This window comes from Triturus cristatus, chromosome 3_2, assembly GCF_964204655.1.
Source record: "Triturus cristatus chromosome 3_2, aTriCri1.1, whole genome shotgun sequence".
In the NCBI taxonomy this organism is placed as follows: Eukaryota; Metazoa; Chordata; class Amphibia; order Caudata; family Salamandridae; genus Triturus; species Triturus cristatus.
In genome coordinates, this window is record NC_140584.1 from 986,081,231 (window position 1) to 986,108,463 (window position 27,233).

Consider the following 27,233-nt stretch of genomic DNA (forward strand, 5'->3'; position numbering starts at 1 on the left):
CTATTGTTTACCCGCAATACCCTCCAAGAGTAAGCCTTGAGCGTTGGTCTTTCCACCCAGTAGCATTTCAGTGAGCTCGCAGCAGTACTAGGTGTGCGCCTTATGGAACAGTGAGTAGGAAACGGTGAAATGTTCGGCAAGGGACACTACTTTGGAGAGTTACAGTAGGAGTAAGAAGAAAAGACCAGTGTTGAATTCAAAAGGTGATGGGCGTTGGTCTATGGCAAGTAAGTAAATACAACCTTTTAAGTAATTAAACCCAGTTATTTAACACTTCTCAACCTTTCACGGGGTTAATGAAGGCACAGACAGAAAATATACCTTCTCCCACATCTGCTTCTCTTCCAGCTGCACAATCATGTCCAAAATGTACGTCATGTGGGCAGGACCACTGAGTTCGAGGGTCTCCTCATTCACTGGCAGACCATCAGGCCATTCAGCCAACACCGATGCGAGGACATGTCTGGCGTAAAGGACAGCAGTGGCCTCGTTCACACGATATAAATAATCGCGCACCGCTTTTTTACTCCTGGAATCCAGTTCCTTGTGCAGGAGTACAGAGCTCTTCGTGCGGCGTTGCTTGGCATAGCTCAGCTGGAGGTCACTCTCGGTGTGTGTGATCAGTTTCTGGGTCACCACATTGGATTCTTCTGTCGCCTTATCGCACTGCACCGACTTGGACTGCAAGAAGAAAAAAAAAAAGGTCTTGAGAAAACACAACCATTCAATGACTTATAAAGCAGCACACACTCTAATCTAACGTTGTATTTATCTGAGCTTTTTCACTAAATCTAAAGGACTGTTCACAGTTTCACAAGAAAGAATCAGAACAATAAGATCATCCTCAAGAAACAATGTTCAAAGCAGAAATTTGTAACTCATTACACAAAAATAACATGTTTATATATGTGGCTTCATTGTTTGTAGTGGAACCTGGAGTTCCAACTGTGCCAGGTGATGCTTTTGTTGTGTAAAATTTAGTTTTAAATTAATGCCCCGAGTTAATTTTGGTAGAATTAATTTTTTTTCAGCATTGAATCAGTATTGCTGTTTTTGTTCAAGTATGAATAATTAGTTATCATCTAATAATCTTTCACCCCTCTCTCCCTTTTCTCTGTCCACTGCACAAGCCCTCATATACTTTTTATGACAATGTCAGTTATGGTCCACATGCTGTTGTGTTCTTTGTAAGGTTCCTTTTCTGTGACATATACAAATATCCATTATTTTTTCTTTTTAGGTCTCGCGCCTAGCGTTGCAGCACGAGACCTCTTCTACGGGGTTTAGAAAGCTACCCACACGCCCGTGCGTGTGGTTTTGCTTTCCCCGTCTGGCATTGGCTTGTGCTTGCTTTAAAAAAAAAAAAAAAAACAGCACGCGATTGGGCAAAGGCGGTACAATGTCCCGCCTTTGAAACGCCCATTTCCGACGGTGGCCAGCACGCGCAGCAGCGCACGTTAGCCTCGCTGCCTTGCTCCCTACGCCCATGCCTGTTCGTGTCTATGATGCGCATTAGCGCGCGGCACAGACGACAGGCACCCTCGCCCCCCAGCTGCTCTGTGGTGCGCGCGCACCACAAGTTTCGATTACGTGTTTGTTTTATGTGGCGTGGAAAAAAGCTAATGTAATGTGAAACAGTAAAAACAATCTGTTCACTTAACGTAATTTGTAATTTATCATCGCTGCCACAGTATAATTGCCATTGGTAGGAAGTAGTTTGTTATGCATTTGCTTTGTCTTTAAGTGTTTTTGTTAGCTGTACAAAAATCTGAAATTCTCTCGTGTGCTCCGTTTACATATTTTTGTATGAAATGTGTTCCAGCGCTTGCTCCTCCCACAGATGACTTTAGGGCCTATGTATCCAACACCGGACGTCGCGCTAAGACAGTGGAACGCAGATGCGTTTCACCGCTTGCCCCTCCCACGGAACTCCTCACATGGTAATTTCCATTTCATGATATTGCTGGAACGACTCGTCTACACTTTGAAGCAGCCGCTGGAGAAGTGTGTACACTCCACTTCTCGTTCGCTTCTCAAGACAGCCGCTGGAGAAGAGTGCAAACATAACTTCTCTACTGAACAAAATCGAAGAGAGCGAGCTTGATGTTGAGGTGAGGGGGTACTCAAGTCCCACGCTGGTCGCCAAATTAATGTGGTGTCTTCCACATTAGGAATAAAAAGATGTAAGACAGGTGAAGTCTCAAGACTAATTTATTCACCTTATCCATCAACCGCTCCTCCGTAACGGATTCATTTGGAAACCTCTTACATAGCTAAATTCCACATGGAACCTAGGATGATGTCACACTTGGAAACATCCAAAAAGCTGTGCTGCCATAATCCAGGTGACCTGAGCTAAAGCTCTGCAAAATTGTGTTTCAATAAACAGATCAAATCTAAAACATTTTTGTAGAGCGACAGTGCCAAAAGCAACATGCTGCTACTACCATCAGAAGATGGGGCTTAAACCAAAGGGATGAATCAACAAGCATTTGCAATGCAATAGGTCTCGCATTTACGCGAGCTTAAGCTATTGGCATTGTAAATGACAATGCCTTTTATTTACATTTTAAAAACCAAAACATAAATAAAAGTCATTGTCATTTACAATGCCAATAGCTAAAACTCATGTAAATGCAAGACCTATTGCATTGCAAATACTTGTTTGTAGCGCAGTTATCCTCCAGGTACTTTTTATCTTTTAAAGTGTCTTGCTTTCCCCTCTTTTCTTTCCGCCACCCATCACTTCCCTTAGGTAGTCTGATTCATTTGAGCTCTTTACCCTCCGTGTTCACTTTCTTACCTCACCCTTCTCTCTTACCTCTTTACCTCTTGAGGCAGTGACGGTCTGTGAAGGATCATAAACGTGATTTAATATATATATTTTTTTAGGTTGATTGTATAATCAAAAACATTAACAAAACTACCGTTTAGCAACATTTATTACACCAAACTTGTTTAGAAAGTAAACAGTATGGCACACTAATCACTCAAACCTAGTCATCCAATCCCCTCCATTTCCACTTGAATGACTCCTCGGCAATATCACTTTGTGACTCTGTTCACTTGTACCAACGAACACCTATATACCAATAACACACTGGTATTTAGCTAATATACGATAAAAGTACTTACGTTAGGTAATGATCTTACTGATGGATAAATTACCAGCAGATTCAACAACTTTTTAATTGCCTCCTGGTGCTAGACTGTGGCAGGAAACTTTGCAACAGCTGACAAGTGGCAGCACAACTCTGCTTCTGCAGCAGATACCACAATAGACATGACATCAAAAAGTCATGCAAGGATCTGCCCTGATCTTTTTTTCCTTGCTCTTAGAGGCGGAAACTGATAAGGTAACTTGGGACGTGAATAAAAACACTCACGTAACCACTCTTCAGTACTGTGAGGTGGGCAGGTTCGGTGAGGACATGCAGATAGAGTATCTGCCAGAAAGATCATTATCAAAGGTAAGAAACTTGTTCTTCTGATGGCTACCTCTGCCTGCAGATCCTTCTGCTCTTGACTCACTATCAAAGCAACAGCCCAGCAGATATGCAGAAGAGCAACATCCACAGTGTAGAAGAAGCAGGCTTCTAGATGGTGAAATCGGCTCTCATGCTCTCAGAAGACTACTTCTTGCAAGAGCATAGCACATTTTAGTTCACAACATAATCCAACGAGAGGTAGCCGCTTCTGTGTTGCCTTGACTTTCTTTGAGTCAACTTAGCCAAGCAACAGCTGATGGTCAAACTGGTACTCGCGGGTCCTGCCATCTAAAAAATTAAGGGCTCCTGCTCTTAGGTGGACTGAGGAGGAGGATAGAAGGTTGGCAGAGTTGTGCACTAACCCACTTCAAAAGGGGAGAACCTTTGGCCCAAAGAAGGCCTTGACTCTAAGAACCAATTTGGCATGGAAAAAATTAGTGAAACAAGGATAGGCAGTGAAGGCTTGTAGCTTGCTAATGCACAGGGCTCATACAGCAGCAATCAAGAACACAGTCTTCAAAGGGAGCAACCACAGAGAACAACTGTGCACAGCAAAGGGTGAATATATTAAGGACATGAGTACCAATTTAAGGTCTCATGAGGCATAACAAACAGAGAAGGGGAAAACATATGGATCAACTCCTTCGGGAAAAGGTTTACTAGAGGTGGTTTGATCAACGATGGCAGATCTACAAAACAAACAGCCAGAATAAACTGATCTGGTGAAGGAGCAACAAGCGGATAAAATCACCGCCACCAACTGAGCAGACAGATAGAATGAACTCAGATGTTCCTACTTTATCTTCATATCTTCAGACATGAAGGTGGAGGCCTCTGGAGGTTTGGATGGGTCAATTCCTTCAAAAAACCTTTACCAAGAGGTGATTCGAACAGCTAAGGCTTACCTAGAAAACAAAGAAAAGCAGAAAGGACTGAAAAATAGTCCTTAAGAGGGCCCACAAAGACTTGCTGGGGATAGAAGACCCCAAAGTGCAACCCATCAAGTAAATGTGCCTATAGGGGGTGACCTTTTGTCTAAGTGCACCAAGAGATGAAACATGTCCCAAAAGTGGATGGCCAATGAGCAGAGAAAATCATGTACCCCCACCTCAGGAGATAAAATTAACTCAAATTTCCCCACTCAATCTTAACAAACACAGGTGGAGACTCTAGAAGTTCAGGTCCAGAATCTCTCAATGTCAAGGTTTGTCCTCAGCAGAAGCACACAATGAAGGCAAGGGAAGGAGACCCCCAACATGCTAAGCTGCACTGTAACCACGACCATCATGTTTGTGGACACACCAGATGCCGAATGGGATACAGCAAATTGGTAGTGGGTGGAACCAATCACAAACACAGGTATTTCCTGTATGATAGCAGGATGGATATGTGAAAATACATCTCCTGTAAGTCAAGAACACCATTCAATAACCTAGCTCCAAAGCTAGCAGAACATGTGCTAGAGACTGTATTTTACACTTCTCCTTGTGGATAAGACTTCAGAATGGAATGGAGTCCAGCGTTTTTCTTCTGAGTCAGAAAATATCAAAAATAGCATCCCTGCCCTAACTTAGTTTTCGGCACCAGTTCCACCGCCTATTTGTTCAACAATGCAGTATCTTCCTATCATAAGATGTGAGTGAGGATATTGGGTGTGACTGAAGCAAAAGGAGGAATGGAGGGGGACAATTCCTGGAAGGGAAAGGTGGAGCTCTACTGTACAATCTGGATGAGCCAATGGTCTGCAATAACGGACTGCCATAACTCAGCATGGAAAAATGCTTCCCGTCCCACAAAGGCAGCATATGAGCCTTCAAGAATGTGTTAAAGGGAGGAGCCTAGCGCGCAACCAAGATGGCCGCGTAGGTGCGAGGCTCCCGAGGACCTCCGCAACCTCCTACGTTTATCCTGTCTTCATCCTGAATCGGTTGAGGGGACTGTGTCGGTGAGCCTGAGCCGAGGTGGTACCCGTTTTCCATTTTTGAATCGGACCCCAGGTGCCGGGGTGAGCACCGACTGAAGTTTGCGGCCTACTTCTCTCCTGACCCCGGATTCGAGTTTGGGGGCGACCCAGTGGCGAAGTGAACAACAACGGCAGGCTAAGCCTGGCGAGTCGCGTACCCCACACTTTCACTTTCGCTTTTGAGTCCCCTTGCCATCATCGCGAGTGTGATTACGGCGCTTCTTTGTGTTGAGGTGGCCTCGCTGGGAGACCCTGCCTGCCTGCCTGCGGGGACCCGCTCTGCCTTCCTGAGGTGACCCCCGGGGCTCTCGGCCTTGATTGCTTGCTCTCCACTGCGTGGCTGGTGAGGGTGCGAGATACACGACGATGGCCACGAAGCAGGATGGAGATCGGTTGAAGGCCAAGTCGACCCGGCGTGGCACCTCACATCAGGTCAACATCATGGATCGCTACACCCTCCCGAAGGGGTCTCCCGGCGGATCGCACAAGTCTTCCGAGTGCCTCCCGGATGCCCCGGATTTGCCTACGGATCTGACTTTGCAGGACGTCATGGGCGCCATTGCTGAGATGAAGACCTCAGTGGGCCAACAATTCGACACCTTGGCGCACAAACTCGACGCGGTCCTCATCGATGTCAACCTTGTTAGAGCAGATCTCTCTAAGACAAATGACCGGGTCGACTCCTTGGCCCATACCGCGTCGGGCCTCACGACTGAGGTAGCGGCCCTTCAGACGGAGGTGCACCGGCTCCGGCAGGCAAGTGCGATCACGGATCGGCGCCTGGAGGACTCCGAGAGCAGGGCCCGGAGGAATAACATTCGCATTATCGGAGTGCCCGAGGGACGGGAGGAGTCGGCGGCGGATCTCTTTGTGGAGGACCTGATTTCTGCCCATCTCCAGCCTCGAGGACTGAGTAAATTCTTTGCGGTGGAGAGGGCCCATAGAGTTCCTGGTGGCAGGCCGAAGGTCGGAGCCCCTCCGCGGCCTCTTATTGCCCGTATTTTCAACTTTCGGGACAGAAATGCGATTTTGCAAGCTTCCAGACTGCAAGGGCCGCTTAAGCTGGAGAACATGGAGGTAAACTTTTATCCTGATTTCACGCAGGCGGTCCAGAAGCAGAGACTGAGTTTCCTGGGCGTCAAGCGGCGGCTTCGAGACATGAACTTAAAATACGCCATGCTTTTCCCGGCCAGGCTGCGTGTGGAGGCGGATGGTCGCACTCACTTTTTTTACCGTCCTGAGACGGCCGCGGACTGGTTGGACACTTTGTCTGGGGGCCATGGTCGGGATGGGAGGGGGGCGACGGGAGGAGAGTGCCCACCGGACCGGGTCTGAGGTACTGACACGGGGGCTCACTCCGGATGATGCCACTTTCGGCCAAGCTTAGGGTCTCTTGACTGTTGTGTCTTGTTTCCCCTCCATTGGAGGTGGTGCTGTGTCTCGAGGGGGTTCTCCTTCCTCCTCTAGGGGGTCTTAGTAGTTTAGTTTACACAGGGGCGACAGGCACACTGCAAGTTGGGGGGGCTGTTTGGGCTAATGCAGGGGTGCAGGGAGGGGGGAGTTTTGTTTGGGATGTTGGGTTGGGGTTGGGTATTGTTTATTTGTACCACAAGGCAGAAGTATTGTTGTGCTATTTCTAAAGTGCTCTCTGGGGGGAGATTGATCGATTTCGGCTATGATGGGGGGTAGGGGACTGAGCCTTTTGTCCTGGAATGTTAATGGACTGGGGGGCAGGATAAAACGGGGGGTGGTCCTGCAGTTCTTAAAACGAATTTCACCCGATATAGTATTTCTGCAGGAAACACACCTCATTGGAAACTCCTTTCGTGCCATGAACAGACGGGGCTATCGCCTTGTAGCCCACTCGGGCTTCACGTCTGGTTCGAGGGGTGTGGGCATTATGGTTAAAACCTCGCTCCCGTTGGAAGTTGATGAGGTGCTCCATGATGATAGGGGACGATATACGGCTCTGGTGGGTAGACTGGAGGGTAGAGTGATTGTTTTGGTCTCTGTTTATGTCCCGCCAGGGTTGCAAACAACTACTTTTGCTGATCTGGGGCACCTCCTTCTTGGCCTGCCGGAGGGGATTCTAGTGGTTGGGGGGGATTTTAACGCTGTAGTTTCCGGGACTGAGGATCGTCACCCTCCCAGGGATCTCCCCTGTGCCCAAGCGTGGTTATCCGGCCTCTTGGATACCCTGGGGCTGGTGGATTGTTGGCGGCTGAAACACCCTACGCAGATACAATACACCTTTCATTCCGGGGCTCATGGCAGTCTTTCGAGGCTTGATTATGTTCTGATGCCAGCGGCACAGGCGGGGAGGGTTGGGGAGGTACGACATTTGGCGCGGGGTATTTCAGATCACTCCCCGCTCCTGTTGCACTTCGACATTGTCCCGAGGGGGGAGGGGAGGGTGGTCCCGATTAATCCCTGGTACCTGCGTGACCCCACAATTCGCGCAGATTTGGTTAAATCTCTTGAGCGATATTTTGAAGACAATGTGGGGTCTGTGTCGTCTGCGGTTTCTTTGTGGGAGGCGTTTAAGACGGTACTCCGGGGGGAGGCCCTATTCCCTCATTTCCCATTCCCGGAGGCGCGAGCGGGAGGAGGTGACCCGTATCGAAACTGAGATAACTGAGTTGGAGGGTGATCTATAGTGTGGGGTAATGGATGACAAATTGCATGCTCTCCGACTCAAACAGGCGGACTACAAGGCCCTCGTCACGGAGGCAGCCAGGGGCCTCAGTAGAGAGCAACAGGGGCGACTGTATGATGTGGGTGACAAGGCTGGTAAACTGATTGCGTGGCTGGATAAAAAGGAGAGAGCGAGTCGAGTTGTCCCGTCGATTGAGAGACTGGATGGTGTGTGTGTCACTGAACCGGGAGAAATTGTTGATTGTTTCGCAGAGTATTTCCGTGGGGTGTATTCCCCGGTATCTTCCCGCTCGGAAGAGGATTCCCATGACCTGCTTAAAGACATTGCGCTGCCTTCCCTTTCGGAGGAGGATAAATTGTTGTTGGACGCGGCCCCGACATCTGAGGAGATTGCCCTCGCCATACGTTCGGTCGCCTCTGGCAAGGCCACGGGTCCTAATGGCCTTCCCATCGAATTATACAAATTACGACCGGATACGCTGGCTCCGCATCTCCGTGCTATGTTCCTCGCGGCCCGCTCGGCGAGTTCCCTCCCGCTGGACCAGCGTCTGGCCACTATTGTGGTTATTCATAAGGAGGGGAGGCCGCGGGATCGGGTCACGTCTTACAGGCCCATTTCGCTGTTGAATGCGGAGCCAAAAATTCTCGCCAAGGTGCTGGCTAATCGGCTGGTTGGCGTGGTGTGCGATCTGATTCACCAGGACAAGTCCGGCTTTATCCCTCATCGCAACACCGCGCTCAACCTGCGGCGTTTGCATGGGGTGCTCGCGCGGGTCCCGTTCATACGAGAGCCAGCCATTTTGGCGTCCTTGGACGCCACTATGGCGTTCGACACGCTTGAGTGGCCATATATTTGGGCGACGCTGGCTAAGTTTGGGTTTGGCCCGGGATTCATTGGCTGGGTGAAACTGTTATATTCCGGACCGCTGGCGCAGGTGGCGGTGAACGGTAGAGTATCGGCTCCGTTTGAACTGGGCAGGGGCACGCGGCACGGCTGCCCGCTGTCGCCGCTCCTCTTTGCGCTTGCCTTGGAGCCCCTGGCGGAGTGGCTGCGGTGGCACCCTTCTATTCGTGGTCTCCGATGGACCCCCGAGTATGAGGATCGCGTATCCCTTTACGCGGACGATATTCTTTTATGCCTTGCTTCCCCGCGTAAATCGCTGATTGTACTAGTGGATGTGTTGCATTCATTTGGCCGCAACTCCGGCTTAGTCATCAACTGGGCTAAATCCTGTGTGTATGTCCTCTCGGGGGAGGCTCCTATCCTTCCGCGGGGTTGTCCTATCCAGGTCGCTCCGCAGGGATTTAAGTACCTGGGTATCTTTATTATCCTGGACGCTGAGGCCCGATATAAACAGAACTTACTCCCCCCCCTCCAGCGCCTGAAGGAGGACGTGGCGCGTTGGAGGCGCTTGCCGCTCTCACCGCTCGGCCGTGCGGCACTGTTTAAGATGATGTCGTTGCCACGTTTCCTATACGCTTTACAGAACACGATGGACGTCGTCCCGGCGCGCTACTTTCGTGAGGTAGAGGGTCTGCAGCGACACCTGTTCTGGGAGGGGAGGCCGTGTATCGCCCTCGCGAAGCTGACGCTCCCGTGGTATGACGGGGGGGGTCGCCCTCCCAGACATCAAACGGTATTACTGGGCCTCCCAGCTGGCTGCGATAAACCACGGCCTTTATGGGCCCGCCCTTAACCCGGCCTTTGAAATGGACAAACTGTTACTGCCGGGTGGCGACTATAATCGTGCGCTTTATTCTAGATCGCTCGACGCACGTTTGACGGGCCCTACGCGGGTCGCGGTACGGCTGTGGCACGCGGCAAACTTGGCGATGGGGTGGAAGGATCGGTTGACCCGGGCGACGCCACTGTATGCATCTGAGCGACTGGGCTGCCTGTGGACCTCGAAAGGCTTTGAGAAGTGGGACATGATAGGCATTAGCAGGGTGGGCGATCTCTGGACGAGGGGGGGATTCAAAACGTTCGATGTGCTGCAGACGGAATTCCAGTTGCAGGACAGGGAGTACTTTCGATATGTACAGGTCCGTCACGCGCTGTGCTCCGTATTCCCGGATGTTGCCTCCATCCCGGAGTACTCCCCTCTGGAAGATAGAGTGCTAGATGGGCATGTACCGGATGGCACGATTTCATTGATTTACAAAAAGCTCATCAACGATCGCTCGGGACTGCTGACTAGCCTTCGTGAGGCATGGGTCGCCGATGGATTGGAGCTGGATGACGAGGACTGGGTGTCTGCGGTGGCCTCCCCGAAGGAGGTGGCCATACCGGCCCGCCTTCGCTTCGTCCAGCTCAAAATACTCCATAGGGTCTATGTTACGGGGCCGGGTCTGATGCGTATGGGATATGCCGTGGATGGGCTGTGTAAGCGTGGGTGTGGTTCTTTAGGGACCTTCTTCCATACTTTGTGGGAATGCCCGGAGGTGGCGCGATTCTGGCATGGTGTACATGCGGTGTTGCAGGCGGTCACGCATGTGACGCTGCTTCCCGTGGCGAGGAGATGTCTGCTAAATGTGTGGGAGCCGACTGACTACTCGGTGCCGCAGACGTGGTGGGTGACTCTGGGATATATGGTGGCCAAGCGTGACATAGCGCAATTGTGGGGCTCCCAGAGGTCACCAACGGTCTCGGCGTGGAAGGACAACATGGATTGGTGTATGTTTCGGGAGAAGGTAGTGTATGTGGCGAGAGGTAAGCCTGGGAAATGGGTGAAAGTGTGGGGCCCCTGGAACTCCTACCGAGGCGGGATTTGTACCCCGCCGCTGACGCCTGACTTGGCAGTGGCCCCGTCTCCCTAGTCTGCTTGTCACCTTGGTTCTGGGTATTGTGTCCACTTTGTTTCTGTCCCGGCCTATCCCCCCCCGCTATTCCTGTGGATCGGTAGGGTCCTCCCCAGGGGAGCTCATACTGCTGCTTTGACTTTTGCTGCCTTGTGGATTTGTTTGTAGTTTCTTATATAAAAATGGAACCGCCATTTGGGGGGTCCGGACGGTGTGGCCGCCAACGCTTCCTTCAACTCCTGTGACCTCTATCACGCTGCAGCGTGTGTTTAATAACTGTATTTTATGCTCTTACTGTTTGCTAGCGGCCGGCCTGAAGGTTGTAGGCCCATCTTTGTATATCTTTTGCATTCTGTAATAAAGGTTTCAAAAAACAAAAACAAAAAAAAAGAATGTGTTAAAGCAGTGTAGTTGGAGTTGTCAGGAAGAGGAGTCGGACGAATGCTGCTGCTACTCTACACAGCGTCTGGGACCACCATACTCTCTATACTCCTGAAAGAACTTGTTGGGCTGCAGCACCCACTGACAGGGCTAGAGCCTTCACAAGGGCATACCCCAGGGATTAACTCTGGATTTACCATACTGCTTGATGAAATTGACATGCTTGGAAGCCCAGGCACAAAGATCAGGCAGTAGTCCATCCATGTTTAAGACATTCCTGGGCTGACTACGCTTTTTCTCCAAAAAGTCAAATGCTGTCAGTTGGTGGGTCAATCTGTGACATCACCTGAAAATCCGGACGAATGCATCCAGACATGAGGATGGATAATGAGGAGGGAGCACATAGATCTAGCCCCCAAATTCACCACATCCAGGCCAGAGTAGAGAATGTGTTTTACCATAGCTTGTCCATCGCACATAACCTCCGCAAAGTGATCAAGAAGATGATCTGCAAGGTTCGGTATGAGTAGCTGTGCCTTCCCACAAAGCATGAAAGTAACAGACCAAAAGCCAAGGAGCATTAGTAGATAGAAAGGCTACCTGAAGAGAAACCCTTCTCCCCCTTAGCTCTGAATTTCTTAAAATGTCCTATTTGGAGCCTGGAGGGCCTGACATCCCTCCCCGAGTTTAGTCCTTAGGAAGCGAGACTCTTCATGGGGGACTTAGAGACCAAGAAGATTTCAAGGATCTATCAGGCCCTAGTTATCCATTGTTCTACAAAGCTTCAGAAGCTGTGCTACGTGTGCTCTCATTTTGCAATTAGAATGTTAAAGTACATTTCTTTATGATCAACTGTGCCTCACCAGATTCCTTGAAGGAGTTGGAGGAAGACCTGAATACCGAATTTCTCACATCCGCTAAAACTGTTTACAGGTTTTAATTTAAGGATGGGCCTGAACCCCTCCTTTGGAGCTTTCTATTAAACCAGAAAGCAATGGGAGTTAATGCCTTGGCCTTTCAGGGATGAAGGAACTGTATCCACCACCTGCTGCTATTGTAAGAAGTAGAATTTTCTTGTAGATGCATCTGGTGGAAAAGAGAAGGATGTTGCGGTTGCGGTTCAACAGTAGGTAGAGGTGTCTGAATATATTCTCGCCTGAAAGTAAAAACTTGACAACCGTTCCTTGGAAATCTGTACTTGTGGTGAAAGTGTGTAATATTGACTTTCATTGCGTGATAAAGCATTTTCCTAAAATAAAGATAAGCACTGTGCAGGAAAATCAAGTTACTGTGCTGTTGGTTGTCTGGCGTGTTGAGCCTGTTGTAGCCCCCCACTAACTTCCCGTTATCTCTCAGTCAAGTGCTAAAAAGGTTGTACTTAGCCCAGCTGGCATAGAAAGATAGACCCTGGGACATCAGAGGCAAATCATTTCAGACTCCATGGCTGTGGCCCAGTAATTACCCCCTGCTTGGCCGTGTAACCCCATCCCCACCCCCCAGGATCTGACACGTGCTATGGAGTCTAATCTCTTGCTCCCTTATGTTATGTTATTGGGTTTTTATAACGCGCGCAGTTACTCCTGGGAGTGTCCCGGCGCGAGCCTATGAGGTGCCAATTAAGAAGAAATTAAAACAGAAAAGTTTTGAGCAGTTTCTTGAATTGCCCCAGCTCTTGGATACAGCACAAAGAAAAAGGTAGAGAATTCCAAGGCGTGGCTGCCCTCACGGCCAGAGATCTGCCCGCCATTCTTTGAAGGCGCACACACGAGGAACTTGCGCAAGCAGCTGAGATGACTATCTCAAGTGTCTGGCAGGCATGTAGAAAGCAATGCGCTTTCTAAGGAATATAGGTCCTCCAGCATACAAAGCACGATGCTCTATAACCAGGGCCTTAAACTCAACACGTTTCATAACAGGTAGCCAGTGCAGCATACGCAGATGATGCTTGACACTCTTTCTAGTAGGAATGTGGAGCACCAGCCTGGCCGCTGCATTCTGGACCATCTGCAATTTTTTAAGAATGTAGTCAGGAAGGCCCAGGTACAGCCCATTGGCATAGTCTACCCGAGAAAGGATCAGTGCCCGGGCCACTGTGTCCTTCGCTGTCCTAGGTAGTAGTGGAAGGAATTTCTTGAAAGACTTTAATATCCCAAAGCAACTCCCAGCCAATTTTTTAATCTGAGTCGAGAAGGACAACTGCTCGTCGAACCAGACGCCCAGATTTTTAACTGGTAGTCCAGAAGAAGATGGCATAGGATAATCAGATGGCCAGAGAGATTACCTGAACCGGGGAGGGGGGGGGGAAATTTACCGTAAAGAAGGATTTCAGTCTTTTCCTCGTTACATTTGAGTTGGGCGGCACAGAGCCACTGGAAAACAGCTGTCAGACACTCCTTCACCTTCAGGTAGAAAATTCCGATTTACCCCAGGTGAACAGAAGTTGGGTGTCATCGGCATAAGCAATGATCTTGGCACCCCGCTCTTCTGCTAACTGGACCAGAGGAGTAACATATATATTAAAAAGAAGGGGGCTCAAAGAAGATCCCTGCGGCACTCCAGTGGTCACAGAATGGGGAGGAGACGAGAAAGGTGGGAGCCAGACCTGCTGCGAACGCCCCTCAAGAAAGGATTCCAGCCACCTCCAAGCTAGCCCAGAGATACCTATGTCCGCCAGCCGTGCCAAAAGAACAAGTTACTTACCTTCGGTAACGATGTATCTGTAAGAAACATTAGTTAGTTAGATTCCTCACCTTAGAATATCCCCAGGCGTCAGACTGGATCCGGAAGATTTTTTCGTCAGCAATACCCCTTGCGCGTCGCTAGGCGTCGTCTGCGGCTCCGCGTCCGTCGTCGGCGTCGTGCGCCGGGATGACGTCGTCGGAGTACTTAGACGCCGCCCTCGCGCGCTGACGTCAGTTCTTGTACATAGCCTTCCGCGCCAGGAACGCAGAGCCATGCAAAGACCGACACTGGTGCCAAAAATAAAATCTAGGGGCCTGAAAGGACAACCTTAACCCTAGATGTCAGTTCGCAGAACGGGGAGGATGGGAGGGTCGGTGAGGAATCTAACTAACTAATGTTTCTTACAGATACATCGTTACCGAAGGTAAGTAACTTGTTCATCTGAAAGAAACACGTTAGTTAGATTCCTCACCTTAGAATAGATACCCAAGCAATACCATCCCCGGTGGTGGGTCTGCGAACCAAGATCACACCAGAAAGTCCTGGAGGACAGAACGGCCAAAGAAGCCATCCCTCCGGACTTGGCTGTCAAGGCAATAATGCCTGGCAAACGTGTGTAGCGAAGCCCACGTCGCCGCCTGACAGATGTCCTGCAAAGGGACTCCCCGTCCCAAGGCAGTAGTAGCCGCCGTGGCCCGAGTAGAATGGGCGCGCAGCCCAACAGGAGGGTCCTTTTTAGCCAAGGAATAGCAAATTTTTATACACAAAACGACCCACCGAGAGATGGTTCGTTTGTGCACAGCTTTCCCCTTCTTAGCGCCCACGTACCCAACAAAAAGCTGGTCGTCCACCCGGAACTGTTTTGTGCGGTCCAGATAAAAGGAGAGCGCACGTTTTGGGTCCAGACGGTGGAGCCTCTCTTCCTCTTTGGAAGGATGCGGAGGCGGAAAGAAGGTGGGCAAGGTGACAGACTGCCCAAGGTGAAATGGAGTCACCACTTTAGGAAGAAAGGAGGGACGAGGCCGAAGGACAACCTTGTCCGGATGAACAGATAGAAAAGGAGGCTTTGAAGATAAAGCCTGGAGCTCACTCACCCGTCTAGCCGAGGTGATGGCTACCAGAAAAGCAGTCTTTAGAGTTAGAAGACGAAGAGGGCAATTGTGAAGAGGCTCTAAGCGAGCGCACATCAGGAATGTCAATACCAGATTCAAGTCCCACTGAGGCATTACAAAAGGGACAGGAGGGAACGTGTGTGTAATGCCTTTGAGAAAGCGTGTAACTACAGGGGACTTGAAAAGAGAAGGCTGATCAGGAAGCCGCAAGAAGGCGGAGATGGCAGCAAGATAACCTTTCAGGGTGCCCAGGGCAGAGCCCTGCCGGGCCAGAGAAAGAAGGAAGAGGAGAACCTCAGAAAGAGGGGCGGAAAGGGGATCCACAGCCTTTGCCGTGCACCATGCCACAAATTTGTTCCACCGGCAGGCGTATACCGACTTTGTGGAGGGACGCCTGGCTGCCAGAATGATATCACAGACTTCAGGAGGCAAGTCAAATGGCATCAACTGCCGCCGCTCAATCTCCACGCATGGAGGTGGAGGCTGGACAGGTTCGGGTGGAGGACCGTCCCCTGCTGCTGCGACAGAAGATCCTCCCGAAGGGGCAGACGTATCGGGGGATCGGTCAACAGACTGAGTAGCTCGGGATACCAGTATCTTCGTGCCCAATCCGGAGCCACCAAGATGACTTGGGCCCGGTCGTGCCTGATCTTCTTCAGCACTCTGGGCAGAAGTGGTATAGGCGGAAAGGCGTACAACAGACCGCAACTCCACTCGTGACGAAAAGCGTCGCCGAGCGAGCGCCGCCTTGGAAATTCCAACGCGCAGAACTGCTGACATTGCGCGTTATCTTCGGTGGCGAATAGATCTAACCAAGGCTCTCCCCACTGCTGAAAGAGACCTTGCGCCACTTCGGAGTTCAGACGCCATTCGTGATCCATCATGCACCGGCGGCTGAGTTCGTCTGCTCTGGCGTTCAGAGAGCCCGCCAGATGTTGAACCACTAGGGTGACGCCCTGGTGTTCCAGCCACGTCCAGAGGCGCAGAGCCTCCTGACAAAGGGTCCACGACCCCACCCCGCCCTGTTTGTTGCAATACCACATGGCGGTGGTGTTGTCCGTGAACACCTGCACGACACTTCCCCTGACAGAGGGAAGGAAGGCTTTCAGTGCAAGCCGGATCGGTCTCAACTCCAACAGGTTGATGTGGAGACGAGACTCCGCCGGAGACCAGAGGCCTCTGATCTCCGCCTCCCCCATATGGCCACCCCAACCCAGGAGGGACGCATCCGTCACTACGACATGCTCCGGTTGGGGAAGGGAGAGGCTCTTGCCCTTGACCCACTCGCGGTCCGTGAGCCACCACTGCAACTGCTGTGCAGTGCCCTCCGAGATCAAGACATGGTCGGACAGGTTGCCGTGATGCTGGGCCCACTGAAACTTCAGGTCCCACTGCAGAGCCCGCATGCGCCGCCTGGCGTGATGCACTAGTAGGATGCAGGAGGCTATCAGCCCCAGAAGCCGCAACACTAGCCTGACCGAAACCCGGGATAGAGGCCGAAAGATGGGAATCAGGGCCTGTATATCCCGGACCCGCTGTTCCGGTGGATGGACCCGGAACTGCGCCGAATCGAGAACCGCTCCGATGAAGAGGAGCTTCTGAGAGGGACTCAGGTGTGACTTTGGCACATTGATGGAAAACCCCAGCAAATGCAGGAGATCCGCCGTAGTCTGGAGGTGGGAGACGACTGCCTGGGGCGAGCCCGCCTTCAACAACCAGTCGTCGAGATAGGGGAAGACTGAAACCCCTGATCTGCGCAGATGAGCTGCGACCACCGCCAACACTTTCGTGAACACCCGAGGGGCACTGGTGAGGCCGAAGGGGAGCACGGTAAACTGAAAGTGCTCTTGGCCCACCGTGAACCGCAGGTAACGCCGGTGGGCCGGCAGGACGGGGATATGAAAATATGCGTCCTGCAAGTCCAACGCTACCATCCAGTCTCCAGGGTCTAGGGCAGCTAGAACCTGAGCCAACGTTAGCATCTTGAACCTGTCCTTTCGGAGGAAGGCATTGACGTTCCGGAGGTCCAAGATAGGGCGTAGGCCCCCTTTGCCCTTCTTGGGAACCAGAAAGTAGTGGGAATAACAACCACGACCTACTTCTGGGCTCGGAACGCGCTCGACGGCCCCCTTGGCCAAGAGAGCTGAAACTTCCTCGCGGAGAAGATTCAAATGATCCCCCGAGATACGGTGGTGCTGCGGTGGCATGGCTGGAGGGGTCGTCTCGAAGGGGAGGGAGTAGCCCCTTCGGACGATTTGCAGCACCCACCTGTCCGATGTTATGGACCGCCAGTGGAGCAGGTGATGGCGAACTCTGCCGCCCACTGGCGTGGTATGGGCCTGAAAGCTCGGACTAGGAGGGCTTTGAGGCGGATGCTGCCGGGGTGGAAGTGGGCTGACCACGTCGGCCTCCATTTCCGCCACGGCGGAAGCCACGTCCGCGACCGCGCGCAGGTTGGTTCTGCGGCTGGTGGCTTTGCGGACGTGAGGAGGCGCCCCTTCCTTGGCCACGAAAGGGGCGAAAAGCGGAGGTGTGCGCCCGCGGAGCCGAGAGGCCCAAGGACTTGGCCGTAGCCCGGGAGTCCTTAAAGCGGTTCAGCGCACTGTCCGCCTTCTCACCAAACAGGCGAGTGCCATCAAAGGGCATGTCCATGAGGGTGGTCTGGACATCCCCGGAAAATGACGTGGACCGCATCCAGGCGTGGCGGCGGAGCGCCACCGTGGTTGAAATCGCCCGACCCAGCGAGTCCGTGGTGTCAAGCCCACATCGTATGGCGTGCCGTGCTGCATCCCTCCCATCGGCCAAAGCCTGGGTAAGACGCGTCCGGACCTCCTCCGGGCACAGGGGCAGCACGTCCTCCACCGTATCCCACAGGGAATGGGAATAACGGTCCAAGAGACAGGCGGTATTTAAGGACCGCAGGCCCAAACTAAGGGACGAGAACAGTTTCTTGCCAAACTGCTCGAGTCTCTTGGAATCCCGGTCCGGCGGAGCGGTCGGGAAGGAGGATTGGGAGGTAGAGGCCTGGATAACCAGACTCTCGGGGGTGGGGTGTTGGGACAGGAAACTGGGGTCGCCCGGAGCAGGGCGGTGGCGCCTGGCAACGTTCCTATCCACAGGAGGAACTGTGGAGGGCTTGGACCAGGTGCCCTGCAGAACGTCAGTGAGGGCCTCGTTGAACGGCAGCAGAGGCTCAGTGGAGCTTGCTGAGGTTTGAAGCACCTCAGTGAGGATGTTAGTACTCACAGCCACGGCAGGCAACTCGAGCCCAAGGGCCTCGGCCGCCTTGCGCAGCACCACAGAAAATGCTGCACCCTCCTCCGAAGCCACGGTCGGTGGAGAAGTGAATCCAGTGTCTGGCGAGGTGTCCAGCCCACTGGCCTCCCCCAGTTCATCTGCCCAATCCTGAGAAAGCTGTGACTGAACAGCCATAGGGTCCTCGAACCCCTCCCCGTCGCCCCCTTCTTCCGATTCCTGATAAACAGGAGGAATGATCGGAACCGGACTGTAGAGATGGTAGGACTCAAGCGGCGTCGGATGCGGCGTCGGTCGACGCCGCGGCGGCGCCGGGTCCGGATGAGGGCTAAACTGGGGTGTCGGCGTCAAAGGCGTCGGCGGCGCCGGTGACGGCGTCGGTGGTTCAGGCGTCGGCGCCGGTGGAGGAGTGACTAGGTCAACCGGCGTCGACTGGGGCCCAGGCATGGGCCCCGCGGGGACCTGCGGCGTCGAGACCGGAGTCGTCGACGGCGCCGGGGCCGCCGGCAGGCAAGATCGCCCAGTCGAGTCCGCGGGGCCCGAAGGCGCGCCAGCGGGCGTCGACGGCGGAGCCAGGCTCCTCATGGCCGAGAGGAAGGCACTGATCTCCGCCGGCGCCGCGTCAGTCCCAGGGACCGGAAGGTATGGGGGCGGACGCGGCACCTGCGGCTCCGCCGGAGCCGCGGGGGTGGAACCACCCTGACCCTCGGCCGAGTCGCGCGACCGGCGAGGGGAGTCCGAAGAGCGGTGTCGCCTCTTGGACTTCTTTGAGCGTTTGGACTTACCCGACGACTTGGAGCCGGACGATCAATGGCGTCGGCTAGGGCTCCGCGAGCGATCCTTGGACCTCCTCCTGGACCGGGATCGCGCACGACGCGGTGCCGAGTGGCGAAGCTCGAGAAGCTTGCGGGACCGCTCCCGCCTAGCCTTCGAAGTCAGGGCCTGGCAGTCGTTGCACGACTCCGCGTCGTGGTCGGGGCCTAAGCAGTAGAGGCACCGGCGGTGGTGATCGGTCACCGACATCAGTCGATGACAATCCTCGCAAGCCTTGAACCCAGGCATCCTACCGGCACCAGATGTCGACAGACAAGGATCAAAAATGATCAAAAAAGATTTAGTCAAAAAAGACTAAAAGGGGTAGCTCTCCCGGATCTGCGCTTACTGGCGCGGAAAAAAGAAGAACTGACGTCAGCGCGCGAGGGCGGCGTCTAAGTACTCTGACGACGTCATCCCGGCGCACGACGCCGACGACGGACGCGGAGCCGCAGACGACGCCTAGCGACGCGCAAGGGGTATTGCTGACGAAAAAATCTTCCGGATCCAGTCTGACGCCTGGGGATATTCTAAGGTGAGGAATCTAACTAACGTGTTTCTTTCAGATGCAGTGCATGGGGAACGGTATCGAACGCCGCCGACAAATCCAGCATTATGAGAGCTGCACTTCCACCAGAGTCCAAAGAGTCTCGAATGGCTTCAGACACCTCGACCAAGGCGGACTCAGTACTGTAGGCAGCTCTAAAACCAGATTGTGCTCCTTGTTAAGTGGTTACTGTACTAGGCTGAAAGCCCTTGGTCCAGTTATTGCTGGAGTTTTGACGGAGGTCTGTGCTAAAGCATCTCAAATATACAATAAGTCATTGCTTTGGGTCAGACAGTGTGTTCAGTTTTGCACATATGTATCCAAGGCACCATACAAGGTGGTAATGTCATCTACTGGCAATATCCTTGATAGAGGGGAGGTTAAAGATTGGCTCCCAAAACTTGTGATGGGTCTCTGTAATTAATACCTGTAGGTGTGTACTCGGGGAATACTTGAAATGACAGAACCGTTTAAGTGAGAGCAAGTTTTTGGATGTGTGAACTATCTGTCTGCCCATTTCTTGGGGTCCTGACCTTCTAGGAGGTACAAAGATAACTGGTGTTTCTTGGAAGCATAGGTGGCATCTGATCCTAATTCTAGGTAGCATGAGAATAGCTTTTAAAAGTGAGCCATAGTTGTAGTATGTATGTATTGGTATATATAGTGCAAACCAAGCTATGAAGCAACCAAACACTGTATATTAATTGAGGGGTTAGAAGACTATCTGCAAGATCATATACATCAACAGGATATTACACAAATGCATTTTACATACATTACCTTTCACACTTAAAGAAAACAAAATGGCACATGGAGATAAGTGTGTAACCCCAAGCTCCCGCCCACCAGATTTCGAAAATTAGGAAGGACTGGCAGACTGAGTGGGGATTGGTAGACTCTTGGCGAGCCCAGCATATAGAGGAGCGGGACTACTCCTATTATTCACCCCTACATGACCTGTATGTGAGATTGGACGCTGTGTTGTGCTCTTCGGATGTACATGCCCGGGTGCGTTGTAGTGAATATTTGGGGAAGATGCTATTGGATCATAATCCGTTGCTACTGACGGTACGATGGACCCGTGAACGGCCGCGTATCCCCACCTGGCGGCTGCACCCGGAAACTTTGGAGGACCTGGTTTTCCGAACAGAAATCGGGGAAGGGATAGAGTGTTATTTTCATGAGAACGGGGGAACAGCGTCGACTCGCGGCCTGAATGGGACGCGTTTAATGTAGTCTTACGGAGTAACTGCATTGCTAAACAGGCAGGTATGCGGAAAACGTTGTTGCAAGATATAGAAAAGGGGGAGCAGCGGAGATAGCCTGTCCGGAGGATCCTGCATTGCGAGATGAGGTTTTGGCAGCAAGGAAGGGAGTGGCAGCGCAGGTAGAGCGCTTGCGCTGCTTTGACCATAAGGAATACTTGGTCCGTATGCATGCGGAGAGAGATAAGACGGGCTCCCTCCTGGCATGGTTAGCGAATCCGGCTCCGCGAGGTACGCCTATTCTGGCATTAACTACCCCGACGGGAGAGCCAGAGTACACCCAGCGCGGGATTAATGAACTGTTCCTAACATATTATATGACACTTTATAAGAGTAAGATGCAGGGCGCAACTGAAGGGTTGACCGAGTTTTTAGCTGAGGTGCGGTTGCCACGTCTCGAGGAAGTTCAGGGGGGGCTGCTGGGGCAGGGAATCACAGAGGGAGAAATACGCAGTGCAATAAAACACATGGCACGCAAAAAAAAAAAATCAGGGTAGACGGATTGCCTATAGAATTTTACTCGGCGTATGTGGACGTGTTGACCCCCAAGCTCCGGGCGGTTTATCATAAGCCAAGGAGGTGGGATGCTTGCCGAGCTCTACCCGAGAGGCCATTATTATTCCGCTGTTAAAACCAGGGAAAGACTCGGAGTCACTGGCGGCTTATCGCCCGTTGTCAATGTTGACAGCGGACTATAAGATTTTAAGTAGGATCCTGGCGTCCCGGCTTCTGCCCCATATGTCATACTTGGTTCATGCCGATCAGGCGGGTTTTATACCACAGAGAACCACTGCCACCAATGTGAGGCGCCTTTTGCGAATTCTGGGAGAACGTCACGTTGAAACGCCGGATGCGGCGGTTCTCTCGGTAGATGTAGAGAAGGCGTTCGACAGCTTAGAATGGCCGTACTTGTCCCGAGTTCTTCATGCATTTGGTCTTGGGAAATCCTTCGTAGAGTGGACGGAGCTACTATACAGATTAGCGACAGCGCGACAACGCACGGTTGCGACGATCTCCTCTGTTTGCCCAATTGGACGGGGCACGCGGCAGGGATGTCCGCTCTCTCCATTGCTGTTTGCCCTGGCCATTGAGCCTCTGGCGGCTCATGCCCGACTGGGGAACTATTATGCCGGTTTGTATCTGCGGGGAGAGGTTCAGTTTATTTCTTTATAATCCGATGATTTATTGATGTTCCTTGGGGACATAGCGACGGATTTAGAAGGGGCGAGGCATTTGCTTCGGGTGTTTGGAAACTACTCTGGTTGAAGGTGAATTGGGCAAAGACATGCCTATTCCCAGTGGTCCCGACTATGAGGGATCCTCCCCAGTCGCTGGGAGTGTGTTGGGAACCTAGATGTTTACCTTATCTTGGCACTAACATTTATCATGCCCCAGACGATTTATGAGAGGGCAATCTGGGCAGGGCTATACGCGGCCTCCGGAGCAGTATGGTATTCTGGAGTGCTCTGCCCCGATCGGTGGCGGGGCGGGTGGCGCTCCTGAAGATGGTAGCGCTGCCACGTTTGATGTACTATTTTCGGACTTTGCCGATCTGGTTCCCGGGATCGGTGTTTCGGCAGCTCCGATCCATGACCTGTGGGTTCTTGCAGGAGGCGAGTAGCACTATCTACAAAGATACGGCCAAGAGCAGACGGGGGCATGGCAGTCCCAGATTTTGAGTGGTATTATTTAGCGGCGCAGCTGCAGTGGCTCACGCAAGCAGTGGCAAGGGAGTTCCGAGGTCTGGATGGCCCTGAGGGTCGCTGGATTTCACGGTACATCTTATCCTTTATAGTTTTGCAACAAAAGATGCGGCTTGAGCTACTTACGACTGAAGAACGGACACTGAGGCTGTGCTGGAACCAGAGTCAGCGTAGGGCCGGTTTCGCCCGTCCGTATGTCCCGGAGATATCGCTGGGGATGTGTACGGCACTCCCTCATGGAGGGGATTGGACAGCACTAGCAAATTGGGAGGCCCTGGGACTACAGGTGTTGGGCGATTTATACGAGAATGGGACCTTGTTGTCCTTCCAGAACTTACAACATAGGTATGACCTTCCAAGAGGGGATTACCTGTTGCATTCAGCGCTTGTTGCCGCAATCCAACGCTATTGGAGGACGGGTTTGTCAGAGCCAAGAACCTCAATGGCGGGCCAATATGTAGTGATGGCAGCGGGGACCTATAAGGCTATAACGTGTTTATACCGTTGAATGCTAACGGAGAATTTAGAACCATTGCGTACACTGCAGGGGAAATGGGAGGCAGAGCTTGGCAGGGAGATCCCTGAGAAGACGTGGGCCCAACTGGTTAAAAGAGCATGGAAGAGTACGAGAAATGCCCGGTTTCAATTGATACAGTTCTATGTTCTACACAGAGCAGATCTAACACCCGAGAAGCTCAATCGATATTTTGGGGCGGCGGCGGCTCGGTGCCCACGCTGTGCTCTGGAGGGAGCGGACTTCCTTCATATGATGTGGGGGTGTACGAAGTTAGGGACATATTGGGAGGAGGTGTTGGATAACTTGAATACTATTACGGATAGGACGGTGGAACTGGATCCGGGTACTTGCCTACTTCATTGGTTTCTGCACACACCCAGAACAAAAGTGACTAGCAAATTTATAGACTTAGGGCTGGTATTGGCTAAACAGGAGCTACCTATGCATTGGAAATTCCGCCAGGGTCCTAAGGTGGGGAGATGGAGGGTAGAATTGCTTAAATGGGCAAGAAGCGAGGGGATACTTAGATTACAACAGGCCTCATGTGGGAGTAGCGATAAAGCGTACGAGGCGGCAAGGGCATGGGAGGCATTAGTGGAAAGACTTCGGTCACCGAACTCGGATTCAGAGGAGGATGTCCCTGGGGAGGGGATGGGGAGCCCCGGACCACGTGACTGAATAGCTTGACGATCTTGCTCTGGGCTAAGTTTGACAATTATTGTATAGGGTATTGCCAATCCCCGGTACAACACTGCTACAGCTAGACACTGTAACAAAGCTACACAGGGAATTTTTGCAACTGACTGTACTGTAAACACCTCACGGCGCACCAGTAGATCAGGAGGGAGGGGGGAAAGGAACGGTATGCAATATGATATTCTGTCTGCATTACTGTATTATTGCTGATATATTGGATGCTGTTGGTTGTTAATTTTATGTTTTATTTGGAAATATAATAAACATATTTTTTTTTAAATGGTGTGCTCCTGACTGTTACATGACATCCATAAGTGCTATAACGACTTTTCCCCTTCAACTGTGTATATATGTAATATGTGTTTATGTAACCCAAAGCGCTTTAACTTTTCTAAATATGTAATTTGTATTTAATATGTAAATACGTAACTATCACCATGAGTAACCGTAGTATCTACACGTCTTGTCACCTACTACCTTGTTACTCTAAATTTCTCATGTAAAGTTCTTTCGATCTATTGTAAAGTGCTCTGACACTTCTGGGTAATGTCTGCACTATACAAAAATGCATAAATAAATAATAAGTGATTTGCGCACTATCGCATGATGTGGAGTCAAGTGCAGAGGCAGGGGTTTGAACCCGGGTTCTCAGTTTCCAAAGGCGGCAGCTCTAGCCCCTAGGCCACATTACCTCCCAGCAGGATTTCCTCTGATGAAATTGATCTACAGACCCACCTTCTTGGGAGGTATTGATGGGGCATCTAATCTAAGACAAGGAATCTGTGGCTAGAAGTCTATCAGATTAACAAGTTACCTACCTTCGGTAATAGCTTATCTGGTAGAGACTATCTAGCTACAGATTCCTTACCAACCCATCCATCCTTCCTGTGCTGCAAACTGATTTCGAGGGACAGGGCTTTTCCTTTTTTATGCCGCTAGTTTTCCTCACAGTGGTAAGTGTACTTCTTGGCTCCACGCTCCTGGCGTGGATTGTCGTAAAAAATAACTGCCATCAGCATGCCTAGGTGGCACCATAAACGTCCCTTCTGGCACATATGATGCCACGTGGAACCAAGCAATGCCATGTACCAGCGTGTAGAGTACTGCTGATGAAAAGTTTCCAGCTACAGGCTGACGCTGGGAATAACTTTAAGGTAAGGAATATGCAGCTAGATAGTCTGTACCAGATAAGGCGTTACCGAAGGCAAGTAACTTGTTCATTAAGTTGCTTAATCCTCTTCACCATAGAATCTATTAGGCCAATTAATGTCTATGTAGGTAAATTACATTTATCGATTCTTAAATACCGAATTTTACCGATTCGGTATTTATGAATCGGTAAATGTAATGTAGGTAAAAATATACCGATTCGGTAAGTGTTGGTATTTTAGAATCGGTATTTACCGATTCGGTAATGGTAACTTGTTTCCCATTGATTCCTATGGGCCAGGAGTCCCATAGGAATCAATGGGAAGCCAGTTACCATTACCGAATCGGTAAATACCGATTCGGTAATGGGGGGAGGCATCATCATGGGTGGCAGGGTGTCACATTGACACCCTGTTGCACCCGATTCGTCCATGTGTGCACATGTGGCGCACATACATGCCCTAGGGGCATGTATGTCTGCCACATTGCACACTTCACAGTGCACAAAAATGCATTTTTACACCTATTCGTCATTTACCACCAACTGTTAGTTGGTGGTAAATAACGAATCCCCACACCCACCACACAGTCCCCCTACATCTCATTTCTGTATTCGGTATTTACCGAATCGGTAAAATTACCGATTCGGTAATTTTACCGATTCGGTAAATTACCGAATACAGAAATGATCCCCCTACATAGCAAAAGCCTAAATACCGGTCGGTAACGGTATATTTACCGAAAATCGGCCGTTACCGACCGGTATTGGGCTACCTACATGAGGCCCTCTGTCTTATAGGCTGAAGGAGAAGGATCTTGTCTTGAGCGATATTTGAGCTGAGTGTGAAAAGCTGAGAAGCAGAGCCGAATTGGGTGATGACCAACATGCTCTGGATGTCAAGTTTACACTCGCCACTCCCATTCAGAATACTTACTGATTTGGCTTTCTACCATCTCTTGGTGAAGACTGACCATTTAAATCATTCGCCCAAGAGCCCTATAGACATAATTTAGGTCATGACTAGTGAGCTCTGGGTGTAGCCAATACTTTAAATCCTAATACTTGGCAAACTGTTTTCTCACAGCACACTACAATTAACCTTTGGCTGTGCCCAGTACATTATTGGCCAGGCCTTGGAAACACCATGCCACAAATTTTGCCCAACAGCAAGCGTAATCCATCTTGGTCGAAGGATGCCTGCCTGCCAAGATAACGTTATAGACTTCGGGAGGAAGGTCAAAAGTTGGCAACTGCCGTCACTCAGTCTCCACGCAAGAAGGCGGAGCATTGACAAGTTCGCGTAGAGAACCCTCCCTTGTTGCTGCAACAGAAGATCCTCCCGAAGGGGCAGCCTGATCGGAGGATCGATGGCCATGCTCATAGCTTTTGATACCAGACTCTCCATGCCAAATGCGGAGCCATAAGAATGACTTGGAACCGGTCAGTCCTGATCTTCTTGGGAACTCTGGGCAGGAGTGGTATGAGCAGTATGAGCGGAAAGGCATACAGGAGACCTGTGCTCCACCCAAGGTGAAAGGCCTCTCTGAGTGAGAGCCGCCTTGGAAACTCCAGCGCGCAAAATTGCTGACGTTGTACGTTCTTGGAGGAGGCGAACAGATCTAACCAAGGGTATCCCCACTGTTAAAAGAGACCTTGTGTGACCTCCAAGTGGAGACTCCATTTGTGATCTGCTAGGCATCGACTGCTGAGTTAGTCTGCCCTGGCATTCAGGGAACCCCCCAGGTATTGAACCATCTGGGATATGCCCTATTGTTTCAGCCCTGTACGGAGGCGCAGGGCATCTTGACAAAGGGTCCGTATTCCCACCCCGCCCTGTTCGTTGCAGTGCCACATGGTGGTGGATTTGTCTGTTAACACATGTACCAGCCTTCCCTTGATGGAGGGTAGAAAAGCCTTCAATGGCAGTCAGATTGCACAGAGCTCCAGCAAGTTGATGTGGAGTCTGGATTCCGCCGGAGATTAGAGTACTCTGATCTCCAGGTCTCCCAGATGGCCATCCCTTCCCAGGAGTGACCCCTCTGTCACTACTGTGAGATCTGGTTGGTAAAGGCAGAGGGGTCTAACTCTGACCTAATCGCAGTTCATTAACCACCACTGCAGATCTTTTGTCGTTCCCTCTGAGATATGGACCATGTCGGAGAGAGTTCCCTGGTGCTGCACCCACTGAAACCTCAGGTCCACTGAGG

The 27,233-nt window shown here is 51.4% G+C and overlaps 1 protein-coding gene across 2 annotated transcripts in view; it reads right to left on the reverse strand.

Moving 5' to 3' along the window:
- ZZEF1 (zinc finger ZZ-type and EF-hand domain containing 1) overlaps window positions 1–27,233 on the reverse strand; it is a 1,433,434-nt gene that overhangs the window by 227,438 nt on the left and 1,178,763 nt on the right. For both annotated transcript variants that reach the window (XM_085649580.1, XM_085649579.1), the window contains one exon: window positions 322–681. In XM_085649580.1, the coding sequence (XP_085505706.1) occupies window positions 322–681 (360 nt within the window). The remainder of the gene's footprint in view (window positions 1–321; window positions 682–27,233) is intronic.